General features: G+C 41.3%; 1 protein-coding gene across 8 annotated transcripts in view; it reads left to right on the top strand.

The window, feature by feature from the left end:
- The window catches only part of LOC122552951 (unconventional myosin-VI), a 252,618-nt gene that overhangs the window by 105,587 nt on the left and 127,073 nt on the right, over nt 1-19,958 (top strand). For all 8 annotated transcript variants that reach the window (XR_006312565.1, XR_006312566.1, XR_006312567.1 and 5 more), the window contains exons 3-4: nt 10,160-10,229; nt 18,917-18,990. Coding sequence is in view for 5 of the 8 variants with exons in the window: in XM_043696242.1 (XP_043552177.1) it covers nt 10,160-10,229; nt 18,917-18,990 (144 nt within the window). In the remaining 3 variants the exon portion in view is untranslated. The remainder of the gene's footprint in view (nt 1-10,159; nt 10,230-18,916; nt 18,991-19,958) is intronic.

Genomic DNA, 19,958 nt, shown 5'->3' with positions numbered 1-19,958 from the left:
TTTGTCTTTGTTTCTAATCAGTATCATCTTCTTCTGTTTTTGGCTCCTTTGCCAATGGGTGCACTTTCTATCTAGACCCATTATGATCTTGAATACATCTTTTGTTACAATCGCGGGAAAGATTAGTATCTTTTTTTAACTCCGTTATCAACTGAAGAAACCATGTGACCTAATTCTACACTTTAAACAAAATCCTCTACTGTATGAGTTAAATAGTGAATGTTACTAACTTGAGCACTATTTCATCTTGCACTCAAAAAATTGCAACAACAAACTTTGCCTGCTTCCATCTAAAGGTGACAGGATTTTGATCTCTTTTTCTGGGATCAAAATAATGAGTGGAATAGATAGAGTCAATAGACAGAGACTTTCCCCAGGGCAGGATTGACTGGTACGAGAAGTCATAGTTTGAAGAGATTAGGAGGAAGGTATAAAGTAGACGTCAGAGGTCGGTTCTTTACGCAGAGAGTAGTGAATGCATGGAATGCGTTGCCAGCTATAGTGGTGGAAGCAGAGTCATTGGGGACATTTAAGCGACTGCTGGACATGTACATGGATAGCACTGAGTTGAGGGGTGCCTAGATTAAGTTACTATATTTTACGTTAATTAAACCTCGGCACAACATTGTGGGCCAAAGAGCCTGTTCTATGTTCTATCTATGTTCTAAACTAAGGTGTAGCACAGCTCTCAGGAATTCACTTTAATTTTCTAGTGTGTTCCCACTGTTCTGAGTTATGAAATATCTTGGGTTCCTTCAATTAACATCTGGCTAGATGGCACTTCAGCACCTCATGATTGTGGACTGTCAGCTCAGGCGTGAGCCTTCTGTAACTGGTCAACAGCTCCTGAAACAAAATCTTTCTACTTATCTCAAAGCTGCTTCCAGCTAATTTCATCTGCTTCTGCAGAAAACCATACATCTAAACATTAAAAAAACCCTTTTAATATCTCCCCATGACATTATGGTACATAGGCATAACCTAAATAGCAAAATAAACAAACCACCTCCAATGTTCTTTGGGGAGGGAAATTTGCTATCCTTTTCTGGTCTGGCCCTTACATGACTCCAGGTCCACAGCACTGTAGCTGGTTCTTAACTGCTGACTGAGAATAGCACTGAGCATGTTAGAATTTCAAATTCAGTTGGAGGAGAAGCAACTGGAGTCCCATACTAGTGTTCTTTTGTAAAATAAAGGTAATTACATTGGCATGAGGACAGAGTTGACTGGGTAAAAGACTGAAGGTTGATGTTTGGACTGGAGGTTTTTGACCACTGGTGGGTTGTAAGGATCTGTGCTGGCTCCACTGCTTTTTGTCATGTGTATAAATTATTTCAAAATGAAAATAGGATGTATGGTTAGTAAATTTGCAGGAGACACCAAAATTGGTGGTGTAGTGAACAGCGAAGAGGTTTACCTCTGAATACATAGGGACCTTGACCAGACGGATCAATGGGCCGAGGAGTGGCAGAGGGAGTTTAATTTAGATAAATGTGAAGTACTGCATTTTGGTAAGGCAAATCAGGGCAGGACTTGTACACTTAATGGTAAGAATTTCAAGATAATATACAAACAAAAACTATGGCATACAATATTTCAAAGGCCAGTGACAGGTAAAAAGAGTGGGAAACGTTTGAAGATCAACAAAGCATCAACTAAAAAAGTAATAAAATGAGCAAAGGTAAATTATGGAAGAAAAGTAAAGGAAAATATAAAAATGGATAGCAAAAGACCTATAAATATATAAAAGGCAAGATAATAGCCGAAATGAATGTTGGTCCCTTGGAGGGTGAGACTAGGGAATTAATTGTGGGGAACACAAATGGCAAAGTCACAAAATCAGTATTTTGCTTCAGTTTTCATGGTGGAGGATAGAAGATATGGGAGCATAAGTAGGCTATTCAGCCCATTGAGTCTGCTCTGCCATTCAATTATGGCTGAAGTTTTCTCAATCCCATTCTCTGCATTCTCCACATAACTTTTGATCCCATTAATAATCAAGAACCTATCTGGCTCTGTCTTAAAGACACTCAATGATTTGGCTTCCACAGCCTTCTATGTCAATGAGTTCCATAGGTTAACCACCCTCTAGCTGAAGAAATTCCTCCACATCTCTGTTCTCACGGGTTATCCCTTCACTCTGAGGCTGTAACATTGGGTCCTAAACTCTCTTACTCATGGGAACATCTACAAAACATCCACTCTATCAAGGCGTCTTGGTATCCCACAAGTTTCAGAGAGACCCCCCCCCCCATCCTTCTAAACTCCATTGAGTCTGTTACCACTCCTCATGTGACAAGCCCTTCAGCCCTGGGATCACTCATGACCCTCCTCTCAACACCACCCCCTACCTCCCCAACCCCAACCCAAGGTCAGCACATGCTTCCTAAGATATTAGGGCCCAAAACTGCTCATAATATTCCAATGTAGTCTTACCAGAGCCTTATGCAACTACAGCAGTACATCTCCGCTCTTGTATTCCTAGCACTCTTGAATGCTAACATTGCATTTGCCTTCCTAACTATCAACTGAACCTGCATATTAAACGTAGAATTCTGAACCAGGTCCTCTAAGTCTCTGTGTGCTTCAAGTTTCTGAATTCTTTCCCCGTTTAGGCAATCATCTGTGCCTCTTCTCCCTACCTGGCGGCACGGTGGCTAGTGGGCGGCACGGTGGCACAGTGGTTAGCACTGCTGCCTCATAGCGCCAGAGACCCGGGTTCAATTCCCGACTCAGGCGACTGACTGTGTGGAGTTTGCACGTTCTCCCCGTGTCTGCGTGGGTTTCCTCCGGGTGCTCCGGTTTCCTCCCACAGTCCAAAGATGTGCAGGGTCAGGTGAATTGGCCATGCTAAATTGCCCTTAGTGTTAGGTTAAAGGGGTAAATGTAGGGGTAGGGGTATGGGTGGGTTGCGCTTCGGCGGGTCAGTGTGGACTTGTTGGGCCGAAGGGCCTGTTTCCACCCTGTAAGTAATCTAATCTGTAATCTAATCTGTATTGTGATAACCTAAGTATGTAACCAAACACTGTATCCTGTCTGCCACTTATTTGTCTACTCTCCCAGCCTGTCCAAGTCCTTCTGCAGCCTCCCTGCTTTCTTAACATTACCTGAACCTCTACCTGTCTTTGTGGCATCTGCAACCTAGCAACATGTTGCAAATTTTCTTCTTCCAAATATTAATGTAAGATGTGAACAGTGTGCTCCCAACACTGACCATCTGTGGAGCTCCGCTAGTCACCAGCTGCCATCCTGAAAAAAGACTTCCTTTATTCCCACATACTGTCATCGTTTTAGTCAGCTAATCCTTTATATTAGTACCATCCCAAAAGTAACTGGGAATGCAGAGTTTCTAGATAGTGATAATTCCTTCCTGGGGGAAAGTACTGCGCAAACTCTTGAACTTTAAGGCAAACAATTCCCCAGGCCCTAATGGTCAATATCCTAGGGTCTTAAAGAAAGTGGTGATGGAGATAGTGAATCCATTGATTTATAGTATTCCAAAATTCCCTAGGTTTGGGGAAGGGTTCTAGCAGATTCAACCAGTGCTAATAACTCTTATTCAAAAATGGGGAAGATAGGAAGTAGGAAGCTGTAGACCAGTTAGTTTAATGTTTCATTGTGAAGTTGTTAGAATTCATTCTTAAAAAAAGTAATAAAGGTCAATTAGAAAACAAAACACAATCCATAAGAGTCAACGTGATTTTATGAAAGGCAAATTGCGTTTGACTAATTTGCTAGAGACCTTCAAAAATGTCGCAAGCAAGGTAGATACTAGGGCTCCTGTAGATGTACGGGCAACACGGTGGCACAGTGGTTAGCACTGCTACCTCACAGCACCAGAGACCCGGGTTCAATACCTGCCTCAGACAACTGTCTGTGTGGAGTTAGCACATTCACCCCGTGTCTGCGTGGGTTTTCTCCAGGTGCTCCAGTTTCCTCCCACAGTCCAAAGATGTGCAGGTTAGGCAAATTGGCCATGCTAAATTGCCCCATAGTGGTAGGTGAAGGGGTAAATGTAGGGGTCTGGGTGGGTTGCTCTTCGGAGGGTCGGTGTGGACTTGTTGGGCCGAAGGCCCTGTTTCCACACTGTAAGTAATCGAATCTATATCTGGACTTCCAGAAGGCATTTGATAAGGTACCATACAAAATGTTAACACACAATGTAAGATCAATTCGGGTGAGGGGTAATTCATTAGTATGGGTAAAGAATTGGCTAGCTAACACAATAGTGTTCTTCTGGTTGGCAAACTGTAACTAATGGGGTACATAGATTTCGTCATTGGGCCCCAATTATTTGCAATTTATATAAATGACGTAAATGTAGGGAAAGAAGGTTGTATCGTTAAATTAGATACTAAAATATGTGGGAAAATAAGTTTCAATGAAGAAATTATAAACTTACAAATGCATATGTAAGTATGGCATGGGCCAACATTTGGCAGATGGAGTTTAATGTCCACAAGTGTGAGATCCTCCATTTTGATTGGAGGAATAGCAAGGCAACCTAAATACATGGAGAGAAACTTTAGTGCTACAGTGCAGTGGGATCTGGATGTTCTTGTGCCGCAATCACAATACTAGTATGCAGGTACAACGAGTAATAAGGAAGGCAAATGAAATTTTGGCATTTATTGCAAAAGAAATAAAGTATAACTGTAGGCAAATGCTTCTGTACAAGACATTGGTGAAATGCACCTGCAGTATTGCGTACAATTTTGGTCCATTTACTTTAGATTGAACTGCCTCCAATGCTACTACAGAGGACAGTCACTCGATTGATTCCAGAGATGAGTATGTCTCATGAAGAGAAATTGAACACTTTAGGACTTGGCTCTCTGGAGTTTAGAAGAATGAGAAGCAATTTCATTGATGTATGTAAAATACTAAGAGGGATTGACAAAGTCCGCCTGGAGAGTATATTTCCTCTTTCAGGCAATCTAGACCAAGAGGTTATAGTTTTGGGATAAGGAATAAATTTGAAACAGATTAGGAGAAATTACTTCCCTCAAACGGTTGTGAATCTGTGGATTTCACTGTCCCAGACTGTGGTGGACGCTGTAAAATTGAGTACATTTAAGGAGGAGGTAAACAGATTTTTTTAAATCAGTAATTGGTTAAAGGATTGTGGGGAGCAGGCAGGAAAATGGAGGCTGAGATAGATCAGCAATGTTCATATTAAATGACAGGGTAGGCTCGTGGGTTGAATTGCTTATTCCTGCTCCTAATCTAAAGGTCTTAATTACCGAGTGTGATACTTAGTTATATGTCACCTCTGTAAACTGGACAAACCAATCAGGAGGTCAAAATGTTGACACCATACCTCATACAGTCTCAGGTATAGGTCAGAAATGGATAAGACAAACTGCTGATAATCACCTTCTCGCTCCTCTGACTTGATGGATCTTTACTCCTCTGTCGTGAACACCAACTTGAAGAAGCATTGAGGGTAGGAAAGGTATGTAATGTGTGTGACTCTGAGCAAGGGTCCATCACCAAGAGTGGCTTAGTAGTATTACTACCAACCCAGGCTGGTAAAGTCTGAAAATTTATAGCTCCCAGACTGGATCTGTTGTGATTAGCAGGTAGAAATCTACTTAACATCGCCCTCATCAATCTAACTGTCACAGATACATCTGCCCATCACGGGGCGGCACGGTGGCTCAGTGGTTAGTACTGCTGCCTCACAGCACCAGGGACTCGGTTCGATTCCCGCCTTGGGCAACTGTCTGTATGGAGTTTGCGTATTCTCCCCATGTCTCTGTGGGTTTCCTCCGGGTGCTCCTGTTTCCTCCCACAGTTCAAAAATGTGCAGGTCGGGTGAATTGACTGACTATGCAAAATTGCCTATAGTGTTAGGTGGATTAGACAGGGGTAAATGTAGGAGAATGGATCTGGATGGGTTGCTCTTCGGAGGGTCAGTGTAGACTTGTTGGGCCGAAGGGCCTATTTCCACACTGTACATAAACTAAGATAATCTAATCTAATCATCGTGTCAGTCAGATTGAACAGTGCACAGTCTTCCTGGAGCTGATGTATTGTTTTCACATTGTGATTATCCTGTGTCATGTTGTGCAGCAGTACCATTATGCTCAGTGGAATAGACTCCAAACAGACCTAGCAAATTAAAACTGGCCATTCATGAGGCACTAAGCACCAGCAGTACCTGAATTGTAGCAAACCACAATCTGCAACCTTATGGCCTGGTATAACCTCCATGTTATGATTGCCATCAAGCTGGAAGATCAGCTATGGCTCAATGTGTGAAGGACAGCATGTCAGGAATAACAGGCATATGTTAAAAAGAAATTATAAATCTGATGATTCTACAATCTGACTGCTTGCACACTGCATGTCAGAAGCAGAATGTGTTATATAGAACTATTAATCCCACAATCCACATTCTAGATCTCAGCTCTACTGTCCTGCTTCCAGTCATGATTGTTGGTGGACAATTGAATAACAGATGGAGACTCCACAAATATCCCAATAGGCAAGCCCATTGCACATCAGTGCAAAAGAAGAGGCTGAATCATTTTCACTCATCCTCCACCAGAACTGTAGAGCGAATAATCCATCTTGGCCTCCTTCCCGCATTGCAGCTGACAGTCTTCAACCAATTTGATACACCTTATGTGATATTGCAAAACATTTGAAGTTATTGGGAACTGTCAAGACTTGGATCCTAACAATATTGTGTAGCAAGATGGCGAGGGAGAAGGGCGCTGTAGCTGGAGCTTTTGTTCCACCTGCTTTCCTTTTCTTTCTCTTTTTTTCTTATTCCTTCTAGTGCTTCCTTTCTCCTCCTTCTCTGTCTTTGACTCCCGGCCTTTGGCCAGTGACGATCCCCGGCATGGCTGGGTGTCTTTCTGGAGCAGCCTCCTGGTCCAGTGTGGTGGCCTCCGCCTGTAAGGGCCTTCTGGCATGTCGCAACTGCCTTGTGGTGCAGGAGAGGCATTGCGGGGCGGCAGCCTGGCAGCACGGGGAGGCAGTGTGGCCTCCTGGCGTGGTGAGTTGCTGGCCCGGTTCGGAAACTGTGCCAGCATGGTCTGCTGTACTGAACCCTCTTGTGTATTGCTGGAAATTTTATTTCTTTCTTGTCTAAAGTCTTGTAACTAAAGAAGTTGTGCCTAGGTACGTTTGTATCTAAGTTGATGCTGTAATTGGAGACTTATAAACTTTTCACTGTACTCACTGAGTAAATGTGACAAAGGCTATTCTATTCTATTCTACATTGACAATAGTACTGAAATACACACTCCAGAACTAACCAAACCCCTAGTCAAGCTATATTAGTCATGCTATAATTCTGGCATCTACCCTAGAATGTGGAGGGTTGCCCAAATGCAGGACAAATGGAACCCAGCCAATTACAACTCCATCAGTCTACCCTTGATCATTAGCAAAGTGATTGATAGGAAGTATTATCAACACCGATCAGGTAGCACTTTCTCAGCAATGCCAATAGACTGAGCCACTCAGCTCCCCACCTCATTACATCCATAGAGTAAAAGGAGGACCTTTTAAAACAGGGAGGCAAAGAAACCTCTTTCAATCAGAGAATGGTGAATCGATGGAATTCATTGTGATAGAAGGCTGTGGAGGCCAGGTCACTGAATATATTTATGACTGAGATAGATAGGTTCTTGATTTAAGGGTTATGGGGAGAAAGCGGGAGAATGGGGTTGAGAAACTTATCAATTATGATTGAATGGCAGAGCAGACTCGATAGTCTGAGTGGCCTAATTTTTGCTCCTATGTCTTATGGTCATAAAGAGCTGAATTCCAGAGGCAACAGACAATGACTGCCCTTAACATTGACCAAGTGTGGTATCAAGGAGCCCCAGCAAAACAGGGATCGATGGGAGTGGAGGAAAACTTCACTGGTTGGAGTCATACCTGAGATAATTGACAAGGTTGTGGTTGTTAGAGTCCAAACACTACACTCCTCATATCTGCAGGAATAACCTTCCCTCCATTGTAAAATCAGAAATGGGATGTTCACTGATAATAGAAACACAAAATCCCTCCAGTGTGGAAGCGGGCCATTTAGCCCATCGAGTCCACACTGCACCTGTGAAGAGGCTGGAATCGAACCTGGGTTCTAAGTGTTGAGTGGCAGAAGTGCTAAACACTGAGCCTCCCTGCTGCCCTAATAATTGCAAAATTTACAGCTCCATTTGAGTTTCCTCAGATATTTAAGCAGTCCATGCCCAATCGCAGCAAGACCTGGCACAGTGGTTAGCACTTCTGCCTCACAGCGCCAGAGACTCTGGTTCAATTCCTGCCTCTGACAACTGTCTGTGAAGTTTGCACATTCTCCCCGTGTCTGCGTGGGTTTCCTCCAGGTGTTCCTGTTTCCTCCCACAGTCAACGGTGTGCAGTTTAGGTGAATTGGCCATGCTAAATTGCCCGTAGTGTTAGGTGAAGGGGTAAATGTAGGGGAATGGGTCTGGGTGGGTTGCTCTTCAGAGGGTCGGTGTGGACTTGTTGTGCTGAATGGCCTGTTTCCACACTAAGTCATCTAATCTAATCTATAATATCCAGGCTTAAAATGATAAGTAGCAAGTAACAGTTGTGCAACACAAATGCCAGGCAATGAATTTCTCTAACAAGTGAGAATGTAACAATTGCCCTTTGATATTTAATTGCTTTACTGTCATTGATTTTCCACATTATCAACATAGATAGAAGTTACTATTGACCAGAAACTGAACTTGACTAGCCATGTAAATGCAGTGGCTGCATGAGCAGGTCAGAGGCTTGGATTGTTTAGCATCATTGGCGATTCTTTTTAATACTGAAGCAGTTTGTATACAAATTCAGTGCAATGATCATCTCTGAGAGAATCTATACGTTATCTCTTGGTATTCAATTGAATTACCATCATTTAATCTCCCACTTTTAACTTCTTGGGTGATGCCATTGACAAGAAACTTAAATACAGTGGCTACAAGTGCAGGTCAGAGGGTAGGAATCCTGTAGCAGGTGCCTCACCACCTCACTCCCCAAACCTTTTCCACCATCTACAAGGTACATGTCAGGTGTGTGGTGGAAAGCTCTCACCTGGATGGGAACAATTCCAACAACAGTCAAAGCTTGACACCATTAAGGAAAAAGAAGCCCACTTGATTTGGCCTCCCAATTACCAGCTTCAGTATTTGCTGCCTTTGCAACTAATGCACAGTGGCAGCAGTGTGTACCATCTACAAGAAGCACTGCATGACTCCACCCCCCCAACCCCGCATATGTGCACACATACGACAGCACCACCTAACCCAGCAACCTTCAGAAGGACCAGGGTAGGAGATGCATGGAAACACCACTACCAGCCTGTAATACCTGTACACCCTTACTTGGAACTAAATATTACTACGTCGCTGTTTCTGGGACAAAATCGTGGATCCCCTTGCTTAATAGTATTGTGGTTGTGTCTGCACTGAGTCCATTTACTGTTTCTTCCCCTGCAACAGTTCCAGGTAGTGACTCATCACCTTTTGTTGGGCAGTAAATGTTGGCCGAGCCAGTAATCCATACAGGCTTTGTATAAATGTTTTTTAAATTTTGAAACTTCCCTTTGTTCTGGGACATTGTATGAACAATTTAAACTCAAGGCAGTTGTAGAAATTCTGTTACCTTCAGAAAAACTGAGAAATGTAGCACATTGTTCAGTAGTTCCCCACTTCCAATCCTGACTTTATTTAATAAGCTTGGACAAACCTTTAAATTGCAATTACTCTCTGTCTGCTTGCCAGCTTCATTTGACTTGCATTTAAAAATTTCACTCTCAAAACTGAAAATTGTATTCCAAAAATGTGTGCTTCATGGAAGCATATAATTATAAAATCATTAAATCTTCTCTTTGCAGTTTCACATCTAGAGAGGAACACCAGTTCTCCATTCTATCCATGTAACATCATTCCTAAAACAATTGTCATATTTTCTGCACCTTTTCTAATGCTTTCCCATTCTTCTGAAAATGCCATGTCCTGAATTGGTCACACTATTCCAATTGGGGTCCAGTACTTGGATTACAGAATTAGTCGGAACTCATTCATTTTTTCTATTGATGGTCAAGTACACAGCTGATAGTATTTTTGTTCTGTGAAAGCCTCTCTGCCTGTCCAGAATCTCATTAACACAAAGCTTTTGTTTCTTCCAGACATTTCTAGCACCAGTCAACCAGGTTTTTCCTGCAGAAGAAGATAATAAAAAGGATGTAGAAGATAATTGTAAGTAGGAAATGTGACCTTTGGAGCACTTAATACTTCTGTTTAGCGAACAACCTGTAATGTCTGTCTGCCATACCTGAGCACAAGATTCTTTTGACAGTTGAACTCTTCTCTATGTAAAATGTTTAGTAAACTATACAACAATTACACAACACTTGATGACCTTCACATATTTCATAGCACGGGAGCAATTTCATCTGTTTGTCTCAGTTTTTTTAAAGCACATCATTAGTCATTTTTGAAATGGTTAGAGATTGATTCTGAATTAATATTTAACTAATTTATAGCTGGCAGTTTTCCAGAAGTATGAAATCCTTCTATTCCAAAGGAATGTAACTTATTTCCCTTCTAGGAATTGACCAAATATGCTTATTAATCTGAAGCTAGTCCTGCAGTGACTCTAACTGGAGTTTCCCTGAGAGAACCGAAATATGAAATAGTATCTTGCCATTGCATATAAGACAGAGTGAAAACTCTGCCTACACTTTGAAGACCTGGTTTTTAACAAGTAACAATGTTTAATTCTCATGAACTTGATTTTTTTAGATTAGTTTAGATTAGATTCCCTACAATGTGGAAACAGGCCCTTCGGCCCAACAAGTCCACACCGACGCTCCGAAGAGTAATTCGCCCCACTCTGACTAATGCACCTAACAACTATGGACAATTTAGCATGGCCAATTCACCTGACCTGCACATCTTTGGAATGTGGGAGGAAACCGGAGTACCTGGAGGAAACTCACGCAGACACTGGGAGAATGTCTGTGTGGAGTTTGCACGGTCGCCCACAGCTGGAATTGAACCTGGGACCCTGGCGCTGTGAGGCAGCAGTGCTAACCACTGAGCCACCATGCCACCCTATTTTAAATGTAATAGCATCTTAGCTCAATAAAAGTAAAGTCAACATTTGTCTTTCTAGACCACGAGAGAGAGAGAGAGAGAGAGAAAGAGATGACCAGTGGTGGTTTAACCTGAGGGTCACTATTTCTGAGAGAGGTTGAGAAGCAATCCTTCATGATGACCTCAACCAATGTTAGAATTGAACCCATGCTGTTGGAGTCACTCTGCACCACAAACTAGCTGTCCAACTAACTGAGTTAAGCTCAGTAAAAATAGTGTAACAAATGGTTCCTTATTTTATTCATTGACATAGTGCATGCAACCTGTTAATAAGGTCATGTGCTTTTCTTGCTAACCACATTAATGCATGAAACATTGGATATTTTGCTTTATAATAACAAAGTGCATCATAGGTTGAAAGTTGCCTGAAGTTGACATGGATTCTAGGCTGCCAATTGATGCATGCTATGATATTTTCATAAAGTAATGATATTGGGAAAAGATGAGTGGTGCTTGTGCCTTCTGATCTGCCCAGTCAAATCCATATATGTAAGCTTCATTTTCCATTGATTTACGATTTAGCAATCTTCCTCTTGATTTAATTTGTACTGTTGCAAATGTTCCTGTTAAAGCTTTCAATTGGATTTATACCTGTTACTAGCGTGTTTCTTGGGATTGGAAAAGGAATGCTTGTTCTCTTAATGTTGGGATTGCAATGCTGCATTTCTGGCTTACATAAGCTATTTTTCTTTTTTAGCTTTAACCGTGTATCAAAATGGTTTTAGTAGTAACTTCTATTGTTCAAAACAGTTGCCAAAGATTTACAATTGTGGGCAGCCAAGTTTTCAAGTATAGCTCAAAACGTTGGTGAAAGGCACAGTGGCACAGTGGTTCGCACTGCTTCCTCACAGCCTGGGTTCAATTCCCGCCTCAGGCGACTCTGTGTGGAGTTTGCACATTCTCCCAGTGTCTGCGTGGGTTTCCCCCCGGGTGCTCCGGTTTCCTCCCACAATCCAAAAATGTGCAGGTTAGGTGAATTGGCCATGCTAAATTGCCCGCAGTGTTAGGTGAAAGGGTAAAGGTGGGGGAATGGGTCTGGGTGATTTGCGCTTCGGCGGGTCGGTGTGGACTTGTTGGGCCGAAGGGCCTGTTTCCACACTAAGTAATCTAGTCTCCAGAAAACTGGATTTTGATAATGGCATAGACAGTTATATATCCGAATTTGCTGATGACACAAAGTTAGGTAGGATTGTAAATGGTGTAGATGCTAGCATAACATTGCAAAGGGATATTATTAGACTTGAGTGAATGGACAAAACTTGCAGATAGAGTTCACTGTAAGTAAGTGAACCGAAAAAGAATAAAATGGGTATTTTCTAAATGGTATGATGATAAATATAGTGGATGTGCAAAAAGACTCAGGAGTTCATGCACATACACCTTAAAAATGTCATGAGTAGGTGGAGAAAATAATAAAGAAGGCTAGTGGAATTTTGGCCTAGGGATAGATGGAGATGGAGTCTGCAGAAAGAGGGGAAAAAAAGGGTTAGGCAGGAAAAGGCATTGTTGATAGCCAGTCAGGGAAGAAGAGAAGCTGATAATGGGGGGTGTGAGTAAGTGAAAATGGGTTGGCTGTGCTGAAAGGAACCCATATTGTGACAGGACCTGGAATTGTGGTGGGGGGTATTCAACTTGGAAAGTGTTCATGCTGTTAGTTTATTAAACTTGATATTGAGTCCTGAAAGTTGTAATTTGGATGCGAGTATAAGAGGTACATTTAGTAAGTTTGCAGATGACACCAAAATTGGAAGTGTAGTGGACAGCGAAGAGGGTTACCTCCGATTACAACAGGATCTGGACCAGGTAGGTCAATGGGCTGAGAAGTGGCAGATGGAGTTGAATTCAGATAAATGCAAGGTGCTACATTTTGGTAAAGCAAATCTTAGCAGGACTTATACGCTTAGTGGTAAGGTCCTAAGGAGTGTTGCTGAACAAAGAGACCTTTAGTTCAGGTTCATAGCTCCTTGAAAGTGGAGTCGCAGGTAGATAGGATAGTGAAGGTGGTGTTTGGCATGCTTTCCTTTATTGGTCAGAGTATTGAGTACAGGAGTTGGGAGGTCATGTTGCAGCTGTACAGGACATTGGTTAGGCCACTGTTGGAATATTGCGTGCAATTCTGTTCTCCTTCCTATCGGAAAGATGTTGTGAAACTTGAAAGGGTTCAGAAAAGATTTACAAGGAGAGGGTGTTAAGTGTATGGAATGAGCTGCCAGCAGAAGTGGTGGAGGCTGGTACAATTGCAACATTGAAGAGGCATTTGGATGGGTATATGAATAGGAAGGTTTGGAGGGATATGGGCCGGGTGCTGGCAAGTGGGACTATATTGGGTTGGGATATCTGGTCGGGGGGTCAGGTTGGACCGAAGTGTCTGTTTCCATGCTGTACATTTCTATGACTCTAAATGGAGGATGTGTTGAGCCTCACTGGAGCTCAGTGTCTGTATTAAAGACAAACCTCCAACAGTTTGGCCATGACATCCCTAGTTGTGTAAAACTGTGGAGCCATCGAAAATTGACAATGGAGAGGCCATTCAGCTCATTGTTTTCACAGATGAATAAACTAGTCACCCATTCTAATCCAATTTCCAGTACCTAGTCTGTAGATTTGAAGGTTACAGCACTTCAGATGCAGATCCAGATCCAATACATCGTTTCGTTTGTATTCACTAGTTCACCCAGTGAAGGCCAGTATCCCATATACCTCCCTTCCCGCCTTATTTACCTATCCTGACACCTTCAGGGAGCTGAGGTCATGCAGTCTAAGTTGTCTCACCTATTCTATTTTGAATGCTTTGAGGGTTTCTACCTCGACCAATCAAACTGGGTGACAATTTCTAGATGTTTCTAATGGACTTTTTTTTGTTCTATCTATCAATCAATCAATCATAAATTTGTGACCCTTGAAAACTGGCTTCTCTTCTGGAGATAGATACATGTCCACTTTATCCCAAGCCACCGGTTATTTTGTATGTCTTAATTGAGTCACTCCTTAATCTTCCTGTTAGAAAGTAAAATATCCTAGCCTGTCCAGTATTTCAGAATAGCTGTAATTTAAGCCTGGCAACATTATTGTAAGTCTCCTGTACTGTTTCTAAATGAAGTCATTTCCCTTATACACTATACACACCACCAACTGTAGCCTGACCAGTGTCTTATATCGTTCCAGCATTACATCCCTGCATGTGTTCAGTACTTTACCCAGTGAAGGAAATACGTAGAAAGTGAGGACTGCAGATGCTGAAGATCAGAGTTGAGTGTGTGGCACTGGAAAAGCACAACAGGTCAGGCAGCATCTGAAGGGTGGAAGAACCTACGTTTTGGGCGTAAGCCATTCCTGATGGGCTTATGCCTGAAACGTTGATACTTCTGCTTCTCGGATGCTGCCTAACCTGCTGTGCTTTTAAAGTACTCCATATGCCTCCTTTACCATCTTATCTATCTGTCCTGCTACCTTCAGGGACCTGAGGATGTGCAGTCCAAGTTGTCTTACGTCTGCTACCCCTTTCAACATCTTCCCTATATATTTTAGGTTGCAGTTTAAACTCTATTTCGATGTATATTTGTTCATTTGAGACTATAATGAAGTAACAGTCAAGGTAACTCAGGAAATTTTAAAGTTGTCAAGTAATATTTATCAAAGCAAGGCAGCAACTTTTAAGGGCTTAATACAGCTCTTGCTCTACAGTCTAACACTGTAAACACTAAGTCTCTGGTCTTTCTCCAACATCTCTAGGGTCCTTTGCGTCTGACTAGACAGCAGGCTTTACAAATTTCAATCTCCAAACTTGTTACATGTTTTGGTAATTGAAAGCTGGTCCTTATTAACTCTTTCCAAGCCATTACCCAGAGCAAGATAAATGTCATTATACATTCCAGATTAACAGCCCCAGTGAGGGAACTTGTATTCTGTGATTTGCACCTGGCTGACCTCGGTCCAGTCACCAGATCGTTGTATAATATTGTCCTTGATTGTTTAGAATAGTGACTTGCATGTTGCCATTTCCTTGAGATTGATAGCCTGAGTTCATTCTGCTTTTGCTTAGTTGGTAAGAGTCCTTCATTAAATCGATCATCTTATTGTGAATTTTCATGTTTAAGAGGTCATCTTCAAGGTGATGGTTTCTCTTTCTGTTGAGAATGCCTCTAACAAGTTTCTTCATTTTTAAGACTGGCTACAATGGAAAAGTTGTTTATAAGCTTAAAACAATATGTTACTAATAGAAATGATCACAGATTACTAATATAAAAATTACCAAGTGGGTAGTATTTAAGTTAATAGTGTATAGAATATGCTTCCATTTTGAAGTGTGTGAAGGGTGAGGAAGTGTGATATCCTTGCACACTCAGTGCATAGTCTTGAGTGATTAAAAGTCTAAGTACTATTTAGTTACTAACTTAAACATATTGTTTAAAAAGTCTAATACAGAGATTATATTTAGCCAAATTGTTGCTTTTCTGAAACACTACATCAGCGTTTTCAATTTATGAAGTACAGTCGCTTTTTTTTTCCCTTTACCTCCCTTCCTATAACAAATCCCTCCTAGCTTTTCTTTATTGCTTAAAACCATGGCTTTGAAAAGCATTTAACAAGTTGGGAGGATGTGAGCTCAATCAACCATGAAGGTTAAAAATTGCGCATTGTTGTGTGAAATCCCATGGTACATTATTAGGTTAATCAATGAATGTGCTGTGATTAAAGTAAACTAAGCTAACGATGAAATAGAATCTCACTTTTAATCCTGCATCCTGTTTATTGTATAGTCCCTTGCATTGTTTGCCCGACCCAAGTGCATTACTTTGTACTTCTCTTGATTTGAATTCCATTAGCCATGTTTCCATCCACCAACCAAGCCACTCATATCATCCTGTTGTCAACATTCACTATTGACTTTTCACTATAAACTACACTGCTAATGTTTGTCCTCTACAAACTTCCCAATCCTCTTTCCTCCATTAAAGTTTCAATCATTAATGTATGCCAAAGACAGGAAGGACCCCAAGCCAGAGTTGTCTGGAACACCATTTGCAAGAACACCTGCCAGTCATTACCTTTTTTGTTTTCAGTCACTGAGCTAATTTTGCTTACCACATTCCCCTGTGTCCTAGTGGCTTTAATTTTCCTGACCAGTCTACTATGTGGGATTTCATTAAATGCTTCGTAAAACACGTGTAGACCACATCTGCTGAACTGTCCTGATCATGGGCAGCACGGTGGCACAGTGGTTAGCACTGCTGCCTCGCAGCGCCAGAGACCCGGGTTCAATTCCCACCTCAGGCGACTGACTGTGTGGAGTTTGCACGTTCTCCCCGTGTCTGCGTGGGTTTCCTCCCGGGTGCTCCGGTTTCCTCCCACAATCCAAAAGATGTGTGCAGGTCAGGTGAATTGGCCATGCTAAATTGCCCGTAGTGTTAGGTTAGTGGTAAATGTAGGGGTAGGGGTATGGGTGGGTTGCGCTTCGGCGGGGCGGTGTGGACTTGTTGGGCCGAAGGGCTTGTTTCCACACTGTACGTAATCTAATCTAATCTAATCCTCCTTGTTAATTCCTCAAAAAATTCAATCAAATTAGTAAGACATGTCCTTACCTTAACAAACCATGCTGACTATCCCTGATTAATCCATAACAATAATAAGTAACAGTTCATCGTATTTCTCCGTATCAATTCTCATAATTTGCCCACTGAAAAAGTCAGACTGCCCCACCTGTAATTATTTTGGCTTATTCCTTGCACTCTCTTGAGTAATTTTCTAGCATTCACAGACCTCTAGTGTGCTGGTACAATGCCTGTATCTAATGAGGATTGGAAGATGATCTTCAGAGCATATATTATTTTTCTCCTGGCTTTCTTTAACAGACTAGGATAAAATTTTATTTTTTATTCATTCATAGAATAAGAGTATTGAAACCTAAGCCTATTGCCCTTCACTCATTACCTAGAAGACTAAGAGTCTGAAGTCACATGTAGGCTAGACCTGGTAAGGATGGCAGATTTATTTCCCTAAAGGACATTAATGAACTAGAGGGTTTTTTTAAAAAGGCAATTGTTATATAGTTACCATTAGGTCAGCTGCTTCCAGAATTTTATTGAATTCCGATTTCGCTGTCTGCCGTGTTAGGATTTATCTGGATCCAGATCACCAGCCCAGTGACATTACTAATGCACCAATGCATTACCGTTTTTACAATTCATCTGGTCCTGGCAATTTACTGACCTTCAAGTTTGTTTTCTTTGGGACAGAGGAGGTTGAGGAGACATTTAATCCATGAGAATAAAATCATAAGGGGCATATAGTAGAGCGGATCAGAAAAGATGACAGTGAAATTGGATGAGTTAAACTCTGACATTTTTGCTTGCGTTAAAGTTGTTAATTATTGGTGGAATAGCAAATCTCATGCCTGTAATAGTCAAAGATTCAGGACTGATAACTCCATATTAGCCAAACCTGTCTAACTTTTCAGTATGACTGCAACAATAATAAGCAGATTTTGACTACAAGAGAGTGAATTCATAAAGTGCTGGGAAAGCCATCATGTGATATTGTGATCTCGTTGTGAAAGCCTGTCCGTATGGCTAATTCTGAGAGAAAGCTAAAAGATTGCCAACCATGAATGGCACAAATAGATGCTGCCACTTGTCGTTGGAAAATCCAAGAAACATTGTTGCCTTGTGAATGTCATGACAGTAACCACTGAAGAGTCTAATGAATACTGTCTACCTGCCTGTTTCCTAAGCCAATGTTATAAAGGCCACAGAGTTTCTTCAGGATTTCACATTGCACCGTGAAAAGTCTTGACGTATGTTTAGATATTGAAAACTTAGTGGACTGAATCATGCTTGCGTGGAAACAGCATCCTAAGCAGAAAGCGATTGCAGGGTTTTCTCTGATCTAATTCTCCACCTGCTTCAATGTGTAGTTCTATCCTTTTACCAGGTAAGACCATTGTTGGTGTGAACAAATTGAAGAAAGACGTTTTCAGATTTACTTCCTTAATGTTTTTTTTTACATTGACCATGTGTGTAGGCATAACCTGTTACACAAACACATTTACGTGGGATTGGGACTTCCTCGGATATCACGACAATCTACTTGGTGTTCCGAGATTCAGTGCATTGGGATTTACTGTATTTCCCTTTGAAGAGATGAATGACAAAGGGGCATTACTGAAAATATTTGAGGTTGAACAGTAATCTTTTCATGTGGAGAGTGTTGGGGCTTGGAGCACACCACCAAGTGTTGTTTCTTCTCCAATTTAAAAAAAAGTTTAAATATGCTGCTGTAATATACAGTAGGCTGACCAATAGCTCGAAAGTGAGATTAGACTGGATAATTCTTTGTGGCTGGCACAGACATCTTGGGCCTTATTTTAACTTTTATGGGTGGGTTTATCAAACCAAATTAATATGATTCACTCGCTCTTCCAGAGATTTATTTTCTTATCTCTGTGGAGATAATGTCTGAAAACCTTACGGAAACATGTAATTGTGCTAGTTAGTAAATATGAAAAACTGGAATTTAGAGATTTTTGACAACTTTAAAGTGACAGCTAAATTAACGTAAGTCATTGGATATTGAAAACTGGATGAATGTATTGCACAAATAAATTACGTTAATTTAGCTGTCACTTTAAAGTTGTCAAAAATCTCTAAATTCCAGTTTTTCATATTTAGTCATTGGATATTGAAAACTGGATGAATGTATTGCACAAATAAATAAGAACTACAGTCAACCTTTGTTATATGGAAATAATTTATTTGAACTCATCAGTTTCTTTTTGCATCATCTTGTAGGTGGCCTTATGTATTTAAATGAAGCTACGCTCCTGAACAATATCCGAGTGCGCTATAGCAAAGACAAAATATATGTGAGTAAACTAATTGAGACTCCATAAAGTTCTGCAAGTGATATGCATTCAGCAATGTGTACCACACAATAGGATGTTATGACAGACCAAATTGCAGACACTTCTGTAGAAATTGAATTAGGATGTATGAATTTTTGAGCTTGTACTGTCAGTCAGTTGGATTGTGGCAGATTTATATCTCGACTCCGTGTTCTTGTGTTTGTTCCATATCTCTTGATATATTTCATTAACAAAAATCTGAGATATCTCGGTCTTGAAAGTCTCATTGCTCAGCAACATCAGCCAGTGGCGGAGATGAGGTGAGAGGAAACTGAGTTCCAGATTTTTCTGCACTTGATGTGTATTTATAAACACTATTAGTTTTAATACGCTGTCTTGCCAGCTTTGACCATGGTTATTTGGTAGCACTACCAATAAATGGGGTCGAGAGTGTCATGCTGGAAAAGCACAGCAAGTCAGGTAGCATCCGAGGAGCAGGAAAATCGATGTTTCGGGCAAAAGCCCTTCGTCACCAACAAATGGGTCAAAGGAAAGAGAACATTAACAACAAGCTTGAGCGATTACCCTTTTGAGGAGTTTTTTCTTCAAATGTATATTTCTTTTTCCCACAAATTCTGTTAGGTTTTTTAAATTCATTTATGGGATGTAGGCATTGCTAACCAGGTCAGCTTTTATTGTCTATGTCGAATTGCCTAGAAGGCAATGAAGAGTCAACCACATTGCTGTGGTCTGGAGTCACATGTGGACCAGACCAGGTATAGAGGGCAAAGTTGGGAATTTGTGTTGCAGACGTTTCGTCCCCTGTCTAGGTGACATCCTCAGTACTTGGGAGCCTCCTGTGAAGCGCTTCTGTGATCTTTCTTCCGGCATTTATAGTGGTTTGTCTCTGCTGCTTCCGGTTGTCAGTTCCAGCTGTCCGTTGCAGTGGCTGGTATATTGGGTCCAGGTCGATGTGCTTATTGATTGAA

This window comes from Chiloscyllium plagiosum, chromosome 9 (genome assembly GCF_004010195.1).
Source record: "Chiloscyllium plagiosum isolate BGI_BamShark_2017 chromosome 9, ASM401019v2, whole genome shotgun sequence".
Taxonomy (NCBI): domain Eukaryota; kingdom Metazoa; phylum Chordata; class Chondrichthyes; order Orectolobiformes; family Hemiscylliidae; genus Chiloscyllium; species Chiloscyllium plagiosum.
The sequence above is the reverse complement of the archived record's forward strand: the minus strand, read 5'-3'. Positions and strand labels throughout refer to the sequence as shown.